The sequence below is a fragment of the Alosa sapidissima genome, chromosome 19, assembly GCF_018492685.1.
Source record: "Alosa sapidissima isolate fAloSap1 chromosome 19, fAloSap1.pri, whole genome shotgun sequence".
Classification (NCBI taxonomy): Eukaryota; Metazoa; Chordata; class Actinopteri; order Clupeiformes; family Clupeidae; genus Alosa; species Alosa sapidissima.
The window spans coordinates 5,870,478-5,884,983 of record NC_055975.1 but is presented as its reverse complement, the minus strand read 5'-3'; the positions used below and the strand labels follow the sequence as shown (position 1 = coordinate 5,884,983).

Below are 14,506 nucleotides of genomic sequence, written 5' to 3'. Positions count from 1 at the left end.
CACTATGGAATTGTCTCTGCGAGACACTCTGGCAATGAGCAATGATGCACGTTACTTTTTCCCCTTGCATCCCGTGGAACCAATCAAATCGTATCTGACATAGGCGGGCCAGAGGCGCGCTAAACTGATGACGACAGCGCTGCAACGTTGGAAACATTGATCGTAGTGTTATCCAATTGCGTCTAAGTCCGGAATCATTCAGAGTAAACATTGGTCTGGTGTTATCCAATTGCGTGAAGTGAGATTTTCAAATGCATGCTTGGTGCCACCCCTCGAGTTGGGCCATTACATGATTGTTCGTGGCCAGACCCTTAATCTTTCTAGATTATCAGGGTGTGGATTTTCCAGGCTAGCCTTTGCCCGTTTTCTCCTTTCAGGGCTAGTCCACACGTACCAAACCGATCTTTTTTTCCTCCGTCTTCCCTGGAACGGTATCAAGAATATTTGCGTCCAAACGGATCCATCTCAACACGACTCAACACGTTACTTCATATCCCAGGCCTAGAGGTGGCACTGTTTCTGTTACAGAAATTGACCAAAGCTTGCGTGCTGTAGGCTATACAAACAGACAAAATAGGCTACGACGAAAATGGCTAGTGCAAGAAAACCAGAATTGTTTGTGTGGACTGATAGTGAACTGTCAACTGTAGTCAACTGTAAAACTAATAAACTTCATTTTTACGGTTTGTGAAGGGTGCAGTCCCGTCCTTTATTTGGCTAACGCAGGTACAAATAATCTGCTTTACTTTCTTTGGTTGTAGGATAGTCCGCGATTCACATTAGTTTTGGCTATCACCGCAAGTGCATAGGCTACTGAACGCTAGGCCTACCCAAGTTCTAGGCTATTCCGTCGCCACATTTATAATATTGCTATAATACCTTCGTTAGTAACATTTAACCTTACACCGCACTTCCCTAGTAAATGGACGGGGCCTCATTCTGTTCCTTCCACTTTTTCCTTAACTTAACAACTTCTTCCCTCTTTCGACATCTCGTCTCCATCTTTGCCGTTCCATCTCTAGATACTGCTGCCTCCTCTCTGGATCAGCATTGCGGCGAGCACAGAATAGTCACAGCATTACTCATTGGAGCCATGATTGTCTGCAAATTATGAAAATTATCATAATTATTTACACTGACTAGGGGTGTGTGCCAAGTTGAGAGAGACAGAGAGAGAGAGATAGTTCATGACTGGGTTGTCACTAGATACACAAAAAAGCTAAGTACTCTCACATTTTGAAATGCATTCATTTGCTGTGATGACCGCAGAAACCTCCGTTCTGCTTGTAGTTAGCCCTTCCCAACAAGTCCATCACAACTAGTTAATAATTATTTCTCACCACAATAGTCTCCAGTAGGCTAACATTGGCATACAATATAGTCATAAAATATTAACAGTGACCAATGCATACTGATGAACCAGCATTCAACAGATTAGCTGGTTGCTATGGACTCATTGCTAAGGGCTCACTGCAGAAAGAACAGAGGTTTCCCCCAGTCATCACAGTATGTAAAACTATATAAAAATATAATTTTTATGAATTGTGTAATCTAAATGGCAATGACAACCACTCTACATTCCCCTTATCACCCCCTCTACATTCCCCTTACCACCCCATAACGATACAAAGTGTTATGGGGTGGTATGTTACGGGGTGGTAAATTTCACCTCTGAATGACTGCAGCTAGCAATGTAATTGACTAGCTAAGATAGCAAATATACCATTCAGTTTAAAATTTCCTTCACTTTACATTACAGTTGAAAAAAAAACCCTAATTTAACAGTTTCCCTATCTATTATACGTTATGGGGTGGTAAGGTTAAGCTTAACAGACCCTATCTAACTACCAAAAAGAGCAAATAAATCATATCAAATTGTGTGGGAACTTGCCTGCTTGAGACCTTGGCTCCTGCAAGGGTTTGAGTGATGTCATCTGCTGTCTGTGATGTCACTTAAAGAAACAGTGTCTTTGTAATAGCCAGAACATGTAAGCGTTATGGGGTGGTATGTAAAACTATGGGACGGGCATAAATCATGATTTTTGTATGGGAAATCATACTTTTATTTTAAAAAAACATATAGTATAGTATCAAGAGCATATTTTTAATCATGACATTAATGAAAATTTGGTTAAAAAATGAAATGTTCTAATTAATATATTAGGTGCGAATTCCATATGTGACTTTCCGGACATGGGGAAATTGGCCATGTCCTTGGTAAAGATGACTAAAAAGTGTAGGATTTATATTTACAATGACATTGAAATATGCAGGGTCATTCCACGTCAATTCAACCAGGGCCCACGCACTTAGGTCTCAAAAAATTCTGAAAAAATTACCAGGTGTACCTATGTTACCCAGGAGACACACTGTAAAATTACTCTTATGTAAGATCAATACTTTCCAAGATACAGCCAGTTTTACAGGGGGAGGGGGTGTCGATTTTGTTCGGGCTCTTTTTTTTGTCAAAGTTCACAAGCCCACAGTGCAAGAACTAAACCATGTAGGAGGCTCAAATTTTGCATGCTGGTACAGTACATAAATAGGAATAGTATGTAGCAAAATCGTCACGTTTGGTCTGGATAATCCTGCATGGTCATAGCTGTCCCTCAAAGTTGATACAAATTTTATTTTTTAGAGTTTTTGGCTGGGCTCTGTTTAAGCCTTCAGAAGACATATTTGTACTCAACATAGGCTCTTGATTTATTTTCCTTACTAAGATAAGTAGAAACACTCTCACAAAAAACAATGAACAGAAAATAAATTCCTTCAGGGTCTGAACAGCAGACCTTAGAAGTCTAAAAAATCATTTTGGTTCTCATTTTCAGAGCTCCTAAACACCTTGTGGGAATATACAAAGATTTTTTAAATATTTTTTTCTTTATTCTCCATGATCTTTTCTTTTTAAAAACACAAATTTGACTCGTCTTATGCAAATCTTTCTTTTTCACTTTCCACCCTGAACATGGGCAAAATGCACCATTGACATCAATATGTTTTGTATAGAGCTACCACAGGTTACTCTATACAACCACAGGTGGCAGTGTGGTGACTCTATATAAAACATATTGATGTCAATGGGGCATTTTGCCCATGTTCAGGGTGGAAAATAAAAAAGAAAGATTTGCATAAGACAAGTCAAATTGGTGTTTTCAAAAAGAAGGGATCATGGAGAATAAGGAAAAACATATTTAAGAAATCTTCGTATATTCCCACAAGGTGTTTGGGTGCTCTGAAAATGATAACCAAAATGATTTTTCAGACTTGTGAGGTCTGCTGTTCAGACCCTGAAGGGATTTATTTTCTGTTCATTGCTTTTTGTGAGAGTGTTTCTACTTATCTCAGTAAGGAAAATAAATCAAGAGCCTATGTTGAGTACAAATATGTCTTCTGAAGGCTTAAACAGAGCCCAGCCAAAAACTCCAATACAATTTGTATCAACTTTGAGGGACAGCTATGACCATGCAGGATTATCCAGACCAAACGTGACGATTTTGCTACATACTATTCCTATTTATGTACCAGCATGCAAAATTTGAGCCTCCTACATGGTTTAGTTCTTGCACTGTGGGCTTGTGAACTTTGAAAAAAAAAAAGAGCCCGAACAAAATCGACACCCCCTCCCCCTGTAAAACTGGCTGTATCTTGGAAAGTATTGATCTTACATAAGAGTAATTTTACAGTGTGTCTCCTGGGCAACATAGGTACACCTGGTAATTCTTTCAGAATTTTTTGAGACCTAAGTGCGTGGGCCCTGGTTGAATTGACGTGGAATGACCCTGCATTATGTAATTCATAACACTTAAATTAACAGGTTTGATCCTTTGAAATACATTTTGACACATTTTTACATTGTTGAGAGCTCATGAAATGGACCGGACGCAAAAGGCACCGGTTTCGTAGAATGACCCTTTTTCAATAGTGGTGCTTCGGCATCTGGCTAGCCATACAAATAAATCACTGTTTTACACCCATTTACGAGGCTCAATGTATCTCCACACTTCATTGGTAGACTTCCGAGGGCCCTGACATTTAAAATGAGACATTGAGAACTTTGAAAAAGCACTGGTAGTTTACTTACAAGACGATTTATACAGACAGTATCTTCACGAAGTTTAGCGTTTGCAGCCATCTTGAATTTAGTCACGATAAGTCGAGCAACGAGTAAGAATGAACAGGTATGATAAGGGATCAGATTCCAAAAATAATTCAGTGGAAATGCATGGATTCCAGTTGCTGCTACTGGAAGACTGTCGTCTTGTAAGTAAACTACCACTGCTTTTTAAGTTCTCAATGTCTCGTTTTAAATGTCAGGGCCCTCGGAAGTCTACCAATTAAGTGTGGAGATACATTGAGCCTCGTAAATGGGTGTAAAACAGTGATTTATTTGCATGGCTAGCCCGATGCCGAAGCACCACTATTGAAAAAGCTGTTGGTAGCATCGGCTAACTAGCGCCAGATTTTGGAGTGCAGGGGACAAGCCGAGATGGGCTATGAGACATACGTTCACACTCGGTATCATGTTTCAATACACTTTAGGTCAATATCACACCGGAATTCTCCTTTAAGTTGGTCTGTGGACTGTTACAGGAGTTGACAGAGAGCTCACGTATTTGTAGGCCTACTGGTGTGCTTGCGTGCAGATGCTATGTTTTTATTATTTACTTGGAATGCATTTCTACTGTTTAATATATGGAAAGACGGTTGACTACAGATAACTCACCGTGGTAAAATGTGCTTGTGTGCAGAATTTAGCTTCGTTGCAGTAGGCCTATTCCATGTTCGTTTGGGTCATAACAGCACAACGCAAAAGTCTACCCTGTTACACTTGGTAATTTACTAAGAAACTATTTGCTGGTGGAAATGACACAAATTATCACTAAAACACATTAATGTAAAGCAGCTTTCCTGTGTGCATTTGTAGGAGGCCAACACGGCCCACTGATGTTGGCGCGCTATCCAGCAAATTAAGGCCTACTACGCTTAAAATAAATGATGCGCTGTGTCTTTAAGAAAGGAAATCCAAATGCTCACTGGGTAATGTATTTCAATGACATTAGTAAATAAACCGGTCTCGTGATCAAGAACAGGACTTTCATTATTCCACTAATTTCTCTGAACCGTCCAAAAACCTTTTATGGAAATTCTATCTCCTGCCTCAACATGATGCGAGGAAAAACTATAGTAGTAACTGGGGCCAACAGTGGCATAGGAAAAGCTACAACTGTTGAAATGCTAAAGCAGCAGGGACGTGTTATCATGGCTTGTCGCGACCAAGTTAAAGCTGAGGAGGCTGTTCGGGAAATCGTGAAGGAGGCCGGCGGTCAGGATAACGGTGAAGTGTTGATTAAACACCTGGATCTTGCTTCTCTTAAATCGGTGCATACGTTCTGTGAAGAGATCATTAAGGTATTTAGCCACTAGGCTACAACTACGTGAAAAGTGTCCATGCAGCAGCGAAGCAACCTCTTAAGCTAACGTTGCATAGAATGACTGCAGAAACTGCTCAGTCATTGGTCATAGACTAAACAGACATTCAGGGGCGTCCACCTTAGTTCTGCGACTCAGATATTCTGAAATAAACTGCAATCAGAAACAGTGTGCCTAAGCGTAAGTTGTTAACAAAATATGCCGTAGGCTATTAAGATTTAGGCTAACGTTACAATGTTGTGCTTGCTAATATTGACGACAAAATCATTCAGCATTAAAACATGAAATCAACATCAACATCTACACAGTTCTGCTCACAAGAATCAATTCTCAGAGTAGAGTTGAAACCTCAAACCGGTAGTCATGCTTTTGTCAAAAAGTGCACATTTAGCTCTCAAATGTGAGTAGGCCTACTGTAGAATCAATGTAGGGGACAGACGAAATGAGAAAAATTAACAAAATGACAATAATTTGTTTTTAGCAAATTGGATAGTAGCCTATTGTCTGCTATTGTAAACTTATTATGATGCTATAAACTAATTAATGAACAACAATATTGAATATGAACTATCAATGCATTAAACTAATATAGCCTGTTTTGTTTATTAAAATGTTGAATTATCGGTTTTGTGAACTAGGAAGAGCCAAGGATTGACGTGCTGATTAACAATGCTGGAATATACCAGTGTCCTTACACCAAGACAGAAGATGGCTTTGAGATGCAGTTTGGGGTGAATCACCTGGGACACTTTCTTCTCACCCACCTCCTGCTGGAACTGCTGAAGCAGTCTGCCCCAAGCCGTATCGTTGTGGTGTCCTCCAAACTCTACAAATATGGTGAGATAAATTTTGAAGATCTAAACAGCGAGCAGAGCTATGACAAGGCCTTTGCTTATGGGCGCAGCAAGCTAGCCAATCTTCTCTTCACTCATGAGCTTGCACACCGTCTAGCCGATACAGGGGTAACTGTCAATGCCCTCACCCCAGGGATTGTGAGGACAAACCTAGGGAGGCACATCCAAATTCCTCTGTTAGCCAAGCCACTCTTTAACCTGGCCTCAAGGGCCTTTTTCAAGAGTCCTCAGGAAGGAGCGCAAACATCAGTGTACCTGGCCTGCTCCCCTGATGTGGAAGGTGTCCAAGGGAAATGCTTTGCCAACTGTCAGCCACAGGAGCTGTTGCCAAAGGCTACAGATGAGGACATTGCCAAGAAACTGTGGGACATCAGTGAAGTTATGGTCAGAATAACAACATGAAATTCTCATAATGGTCTGCTCTTTATCTTTTATATGTGTGTGTGTGTGCGCGTGTGTGTGTATCTGCACATTTGACAATATAGGGGAAGCACATTGTGGTTTTACTCAGTGTCTGATTGGTACACTAATAGCCAGTTGGAGAGGGCCTATAGACAACCAAGAGAAGAATGCCTATGAAAACACCAAAGAGTGCCTCTCACTAACACTGCTGTAACAACACAATCAATTTCAAATATTTAATAACTTCCTATGCAAGTGTTGTTTTGGATTAGTTATCTTATAGATAATAAATCAAGATTGATGAAAAAACCTGACTGATAATATTTAACAATATCTCAATTAACTTTAACATTGATTTGAATTTGTATCTGAGTGTTTGTGACTGACCTCACATGTTGATGAAGGCAGGTTAATTGAATTAATATCCTGTGTATTGTGTTTATTTTATGATAATACTCATTCTTAATTAAACCAGTGAGTCCTAGTTAATATGGCAGAATGAAGAGTAATGAGGAAGACGCACTTCATGTGTGTTCTGCTTAGTCAGTGTTGATTTGTTCAGGTCACATACCTTGGATCTGAATATCATATCATAAATAAGCACAGTTAAAAATGAAGCTGCTTATTACTGGCCTCATTTGCTGACTGATTTTGGTAAAGCTGCTACAAACCAGTATATTTTCAAAGTTCACTTGGGCTCTAATTGACCATGCTGGTACTTGGTACTGTACCATGGTTATGCATTCTTTTGCACATACAGTGCATACAGCTATTAGTGGGGAATGTTTTCCCTTTACATTAACGGTAGATTAAGTGTCCCTGTCGAAATGGTAGCAACCTTCCCCAATGCATTTCTAATGCTTTTACCACCTGCAACTGTCATTAGTGCATTTACTGGATCATTTAGAGAGAGCACTGACTAGCCAGAAAACATTTAAGATCCAAGAAAGGCCGAATTAATCTGATCCAGCCTTGCCACAGAATAAGGGAGGTCTCGGTGCATTCACTGTGGAAGCCAAAGCCTGTTTGTTTTACAAATAAAGAAAATGACTGAAATTAGGAGAGTTAAGGCCTCTAATGATGCGTTCCGCAATGATGCCACATCAGCGGTGGTATTCTCTGCCAAAATGCTACGATTACTTATCGTGTGAGCTTTCAGGAAGGTAGACAACCACCATCAACAAACAGGGCCAGTCTGTTTCCATTTGAAACCGAGAAGCTCCTTTTTCATTCATTGCTTTTTCCTGTCGGCTTTTGTCACGAAGGTTCTTCAGGCTTTACACAGCTTTCATTCCAGCTTGAGATTGGTATTCTCCCAAAAATGTACCCCCTCTGTGTGGCGAAGCATATTTACAAGGCAAGTGGCAGCTAGATGTAGAGAGAGAGAGAGAGAGAGAGAGAGAGAGAGATTGGCACAGTTATAATGTGTCAACTCAGAAATAATAGCTGCAAACAAATAATAACTAGACAATTGTAATATAATGACTTCATCCAACATGTCTATCACTTTTATGGTCGCCATTACTCAGATGTGTGTAACTTTTTTTTTTTACTTTTTTACATTGATAAAAAAAAAAAAAACGTTTAATTTTGCCATTTTTTATATGCCACTAGGATTTTAATTCTGTATCCATTCAGGTTTTTCCCCTCAAAACACCCAATGTCATAATTCTTGTAAGGATCACCGATTTCATTCTCTGAATATTTAGTTTCCCCCTCTGCTAGACAGCATTATTTTTTCTAATTTGTGTGCTTATGCTGGTTGTGGCCTCCAAGTAAAGCAAAGAACTCCCATCAAGTTTATCGTCCAGTGAGTTTGTTTTACAGTACATGAGGAGAAGCATGTGGAAATTGGAGTGTCTGACGGATTGGAGAAAGCCTTACAGGAGATCGAGTTTTATTGACCTAAAGCAACTTGCAAGGTGCTGCCAACATGTCACCACTGTTAATTCATATGTGCTTCAGTGGACTGACTCTCAACAGATAGGTTTGTTTACTTGATTTTCTCTGCAGTCATGCAAGGAGGATCATTTTGACATATTTGATGTGTTGCGTCAGGGTGAAATGCTCTGGTCCAAATGCAAACAATGCCTGAGCCATGCACAGAGGTGGAAGGTCCAGGAATCGGCACAGAGAAATGAATATTAACAGTAAACAGCTCTCTGTTGTGCTGTATAGTGTGTTCATTCAATGGCAAAGATGCATTCTTCTGTATGTTATCAGGTATTCTGATTGAGAACACATTGCATTTTACAACATTTTGGCTAAGATGACTTTTGAGCAGAGGCCCTTTAACATCCTTCCAAGAGGTAGCGTGCTATATTTTGACATACTCTTCAAAACAAAACGGATTTTTCTCAGGGTTTAAAGAAATGTTTGGGTCCGTGGCAAGTATAAGAAAACATCCAGTCATTATTTTGGTCTATATTTTTTAGCGTCATTCAATTTTTATGTGGCATTCGCACATGGAAGTGATTTCTCTGAATGAGAGGCTGAATCATTTTCATGGGAAGTGTGCAGTTGCCAAGGTATGGGATTTGACTGGTCCCACAGTGTAACTGATAAGTCGTGATTTACGGGGCTGGTTTACACTAAAAGCGGCCTCTTACAGTTGCAGCGCTTGCAGTCACTGTTCATTTTGGCCTGAGCACCCAGTGGAATTAACACAGTTCACACAGTAGTATGTTTACAATCCTCAGAGGCTGACAATGTGTAAATTTTTCATAGGTTAAGCTCCTTTTTAAACAATGAAGTGGTTAAAGTTAGATATATTTTTGAACCTATTACAATTGATGTGACATGTTAACAACAGATTTTGGTCTTATTATTTGCCAACTGGTATTGTCTGGTGTCTGAAAGCCTTCAATAAATCAATTTAAATCAAATTTCCATCTATTCTGCGTACAGCGTACTTGGACTGAATGGCCGGGTGTGGTGGTGGGTAACATTGTGGTCTGTCGTAATTGTCACGGTTGCACGGGGAGAGCTTGACCCAAACACAGGGCAAAGTATGGCTAGGGAAGGGAATCTTTGAATTCCAAGAATCTTTATTCTAAACACAACCCACATAGACTAATAACCGACAAAGACTGAGAGGAGACAGAGGGTTTACATACATAGGGGTAACAGGGCACAGGTGGACAATGATCAAGGTAAAACAAGACAGGTGGAAACCATAATTAAACTAACAGACTAATTAACAGAAAGACAGAGGACTGGACGAGACCAACAAGACAATAACAGGGAACAGGTGTGGAAACAGAAACGGAGAGAAAACTAACAAGACAGGAAGCACAGACCAAATAAGGAGATGGGGCGGAGACAAAGACAGGTGACAGGCAGGTAAACACAAAGCACATGGGGAACAGGCAAAACTAAACACATGGCAAAACAAACAAAGGAGCACATGGCACCGGACCCTTACAGTAATAAAGTGGATTTTACTTATTCCAAACAAATTACATGAACAACTTATCATTATTATTGGAAAAACAAGATTGAGAAGAAAATCTATTAAAGAAAATGTTGAAATGCTAGATATTATGTGAGGTATTAGACCTCATTCTTCATCCTTTTAATTACAATAAATATGTCATTAGCACTTCAATTAGTAGTCCAAAGTCTTGAATCTGTATTTTTAGATATTAAGGCCTACCACCATCCATTCTTCTTGTCATTCTGATGAAGAACTAAATACCTAACAAATGACTCCTAAAGTTGTGTTAAATTCCTCTGTTGCATTAGAAAGAATTATAGTTGAATATTATGTGCTAACTATGATAGACCTAAAAAAAAGCAAACAACATTTTTACAAGAAACACTCATCACTAGCTCATTAGAAGCCTCCATGCTTCAATTGAATTGCAATAGTTCCCGAAGGGGGGGGGGTATTTTACAGTCATTTACTCATAGTAAGAGCCTTTCAGACTGGCTTATGAAAATCAGAGTAAACTTATCGCCAAAGCACCTATGGGAGTGTCTGCATTTCCTCTTATGACCAACACAACCACAGAATTCACCTCTGCATATAAGTATACGAGGTTGTGAAGAGTTCATTGTACAACAGTAATGCTCAAAATATGTTGTTTCCTCAAACAAGCACATGTGTTCTTATCACGCTGATTGTGAGGTGGCCTTCGTTTTGAATTTATGGTGTCATGGATTTCCTGTGGACTATATGCTTGGTCAGTGAGAGTATACTTTGACTTCTCACAGGGACTTCATGCATCACATAGCCTTTCATTACCTTCCACATCTTTCCTGTGTTGCAGTAATCAGTGTGACAGTTGGAGTCACCATGGCCAATGACATGCTACTCAAGGCATTCGGCCTGGCAATGATAAATGCCAAAGTGCGACCACTCTGTGAGCTATTGCAAGCTTGGACACAAAACAGGTCCCACATCAAAACGTGTGATGCTAAACATGATTTCTGTAGATCTGAGAATGGCATTCTCAGCAGACTTTGGTGATGATGAACACAGTGGAGATCTGCTCAGTACAAAACAATATGTACAATATAAGTGTAACAGTTACTGATGAACAAAGTTGACCCTGACAATTTGTCACATCAATCATTTATGAGGGTCATCTGTACAAACTTCAGTTCATCATTGTGTAACTTATCCAGGGAACGGCTTCAAGATGATGTATTGCTTTTTGCACATACTGGTTTTACCCATACATGTATTGAATACCATCAGAAAATAAATTTGTTAAGTTACATCCACGCCAGTGAAAACATGTAAAATGGTAATGGTCATAAATGGTCATAAAAATGGTAAAATGATTGGGAAACAAATTCACCATGATATTGAGTGTGCAAGCATCCTACGATCTTATAATAAGTTATAAGTAAATAAGTTGTAGTATTAGTGTTTTAAGAAACACCACTGTTTATGTCTTGTTAATTTATTTCAATCCAAAGTAATGACATGACAAAAAAGTCTGTGAATAACATGGGCGACAAGGGTTGGGAGTTTTTCTTATTCACTCTTACTCAAAGCCTACTGTTGCCAAAATTAAATAGTGACTTACTCTGAACCAGGGGATCTCCATCATTCTCTGAAATCACCCAATCATCCCTTGGACAGGGCATTCCTGCCTGTTGTTTAGCATTGGCTCCTCGCCCATGCTTCTGCCCATAGCCAGGTTCTGAGCATGTTTCATTTAACCTGTGAATCACTTCATGGGAACACAAGATGGTGGTTAGTACAATGTCTACAACTAAAATTGATTTCAAACTTGAGTAAACACAGTTATGGGAGAGAGGGAAATAATTTTGGATATACTGGAGGTAGAGATTGTTTCTGTATCTACGCCAGTAGTTGTAATGTTTTCTTCGAAGAACGTGTCAGGATGCCATATGAGAAACGTTCGCAATAATAACATTCATAAAACCAGGTTTAAAGAACACTGTAGTTTTAAAAAATGATGGCACAATCCTCCCCGCACTCTCATACACTTTGTCTAGGTGGAGGAGATCAAAAGCTGAGCTGTCGGGTTGGTTGCTGGGATGTTGAAGGCGCAACCTGCAGCTTCTCCTCCCTGTTCTCCATGATTAATGCGGCCATTATTTATCTCTGCCTTTCAGCATCTTTCTTAATACGGCCTGGCCGAGGGCCAAGCCTACCACGAGCAGAAGGAAAACAGCGGCCTTATTTTCCTTGGCTGCTCGCTCCGCGCACATCCCCGCAACCCGTCGGAGCGGCAGAGATCTCCCTTGAACTTTTCAACTTTTCTCTGTGTTCACGACAAATTATCCTCCGTCGTCATTTCTCATTGTGTTATTGCACTGCTGCAGTGGGCAGCCATTAATTTACAAAAAAAAAAGGCGGTTGAGAGCAGAGTCCTCGTCGAGTGATAAGGCCGTAAAACTCAGATCAGGAGGGATATAGAATAACACATCCTCTGGGCCTCTCCGTAAGCCAGCGAGCTGACTTCGGCTGGTGCGTATAACTGCATGTTTGTGGCTGTCAGTGTGCGGACGAGCTAAGCCTAGCCTAGGCTCTCTTCACGTTGCTGTTTTTGAGGATCAGATTGCCTCTGAGTGTGCCACCGTGCTAGCACAGTTTACACAGGGAGAGGAAATGCCGTCCTCAAAGGGGAGAGTGTTATTTACTTTTAGCTGTGGTTGAAGCTGCACCCCCTTATTATTGTTGTTAGGGTGGGTGAGCAGTTTCAGGGGGGGGGAGGTAAAAGACTACTGGGACTGAGATGGGTCTTGTGCATATAAAACTGGAGGATGTTAACAGATCACAGCCTCAAATGTTCAACAGTGGCTCCAACAAATGGCAATGCAAGGCTAAGACATATTTGTGTTTATGCTATACTCCACCAGCACAAACCACTGTTTGTTTACACTCCCACAGACCTCAGTCTGCTGCTTGACATCCCACATCACTGCAGTCTCGACATACTGGTGACACAGTGGCATGCACAGATGACCTCTCTGATGTTGCCCAATTGGACTACTGGCGGGGGTGGTTATTAGTGGTGAGATTGTCCATAAGGGCAATTTTCTGTTGCCGTGCAGTGGTTTGCCACATCTTCCTCTGTAGCTCTTGTGTCTTCGCCGCAGAGCAGCCCAGCGCGGCTCCACATGGGTGGCACGGTACTGGGCACAGCTGGGAGATCACTGGGGCTTGAGTGACATGCTGTATAGTCTGTGGAGAGTTACTGCCGGATACTGTTTGATACTGTTTACCGGCGGTACAGGCTCTGTTGTGCCGTGTGGTCTTTGTTGCAGCTGGTCGGGTGGTGGTCTAGCCTGCTCCTCTTATGGCTGAAAGAGAGAGAGAGAGAAAGAGAGGGAGAGAGAGCTGGGGTGAGTTGAAGCAGCAGCAGCAGCCATGGTGGTGGAAGCAAAGCCTGAGAGAGCTCCCATAAATCATCTGGAAGAGTTTACTGTGAAGTAGCCGGAGAGTTCAGAGCCGTGCTGGAGGGGCCTGCGAGCACCAGAGGTACCACTTGGCCGGAGGAGGATTTGTTTGGGCTTAACCAAAACACAGAGACAGCGGAAGAGAGAGCCAAGGCCCGCACTGGCCTGTCCACTCAGGGTTCCGTCAGGACGTAGACCTCTGCCTTTCTATTGCTCTCTCTCTCGCTTTCATCTCTCCATATCAGTATTTGTCTTTCTCTCTCTCTCATTCCTGCCCATGTACATTATATCCCATCTCTGTGTATTCTTCTCCACCTCTAGTCATGTGTCATAATTAATCTTAGAATATTATGTAGGAGGATATCTGAAGTAAGAGCACTTATGTCAGGACTCTCACTAACACCCCCCCCCCCCCCCCCCATCCTGCTTCAGAAGTCTATCAGTTTGTCTGGTCTCTCTCGCTCCCGACATAAAAAATCTCACCAAGTCATATCATAACATTCCAACGTCTTCCTCCTTTCTCATTCATATGAAGACCCTCACATCATCCTTGGTCAATTATTTAAAAATAGAGTGCATTTTTGAAAAGAACTACCTGTTTTATGGAGTATTTTACAGGAATTCATATCTCCGTTCATACCTCTGTCCCATAAAATAGGCGGTAAAAAACCTACTCTTAATATACACTCACAGGAATAAAATACATCATACTACAAAGGGAGAACATGAAGACATGAGCACATTGTTGTATTATGTTGTCTAATTCTGTGTGAAACTATTCTCAGCTCTCATTATTTCAACAATTAGAAAGCTGCTGATATTTCTATGGACTTACACATCATCACAGCAATTTGAGACAAAATATCGATAAAGTAGCAAAGTAAACATTCTTGTTAAATCTGTGGAAAAGTAGTGATTAGATGGAGATTATGTAGTTGATG

The 14,506-nt window shown here is 40.7% G+C and overlaps 1 protein-coding gene across 1 annotated transcript; it reads left to right on the top strand.

The window, feature by feature from the left end:
• Window positions 1–5,057: 5,057 nt before the first annotated feature.
• On the top strand, window positions 5,058–9,581 carry rdh14a (retinol dehydrogenase 14a). The gene is made up of 2 exons (XM_042072169.1): window positions 5,058–5,409; window positions 6,069–9,581. Exons 1-2 carry the CDS (start codon window positions 5,164–5,166, stop codon window positions 6,684–6,686), a joined length of 864 nt encoding a protein of 287 aa, XP_041928103.1. The 5' UTR covers window positions 5,058–5,163; the 3' UTR covers window positions 6,687–9,581.
• The last annotated feature ends 4,925 nt before the right edge of the window (window positions 9,582–14,506 follow it).

Excerpts from the sequence above, each read along its gene's own strand:
- rdh14a (XM_042072169.1), top strand. The coding sequence starts at position 5,164 with ATGATGCGAGGAAAAACTATAGTAGTAACTGGGGCCAACAGTGGCATA. Across the intron at positions 5,410-6,068 it reads TCTGTGAAGAGATCATTAAG|GAAGAGCCAAGGATTGACGT; the intron begins GTATTTAGCCAC and ends TTTGTGAACTAG.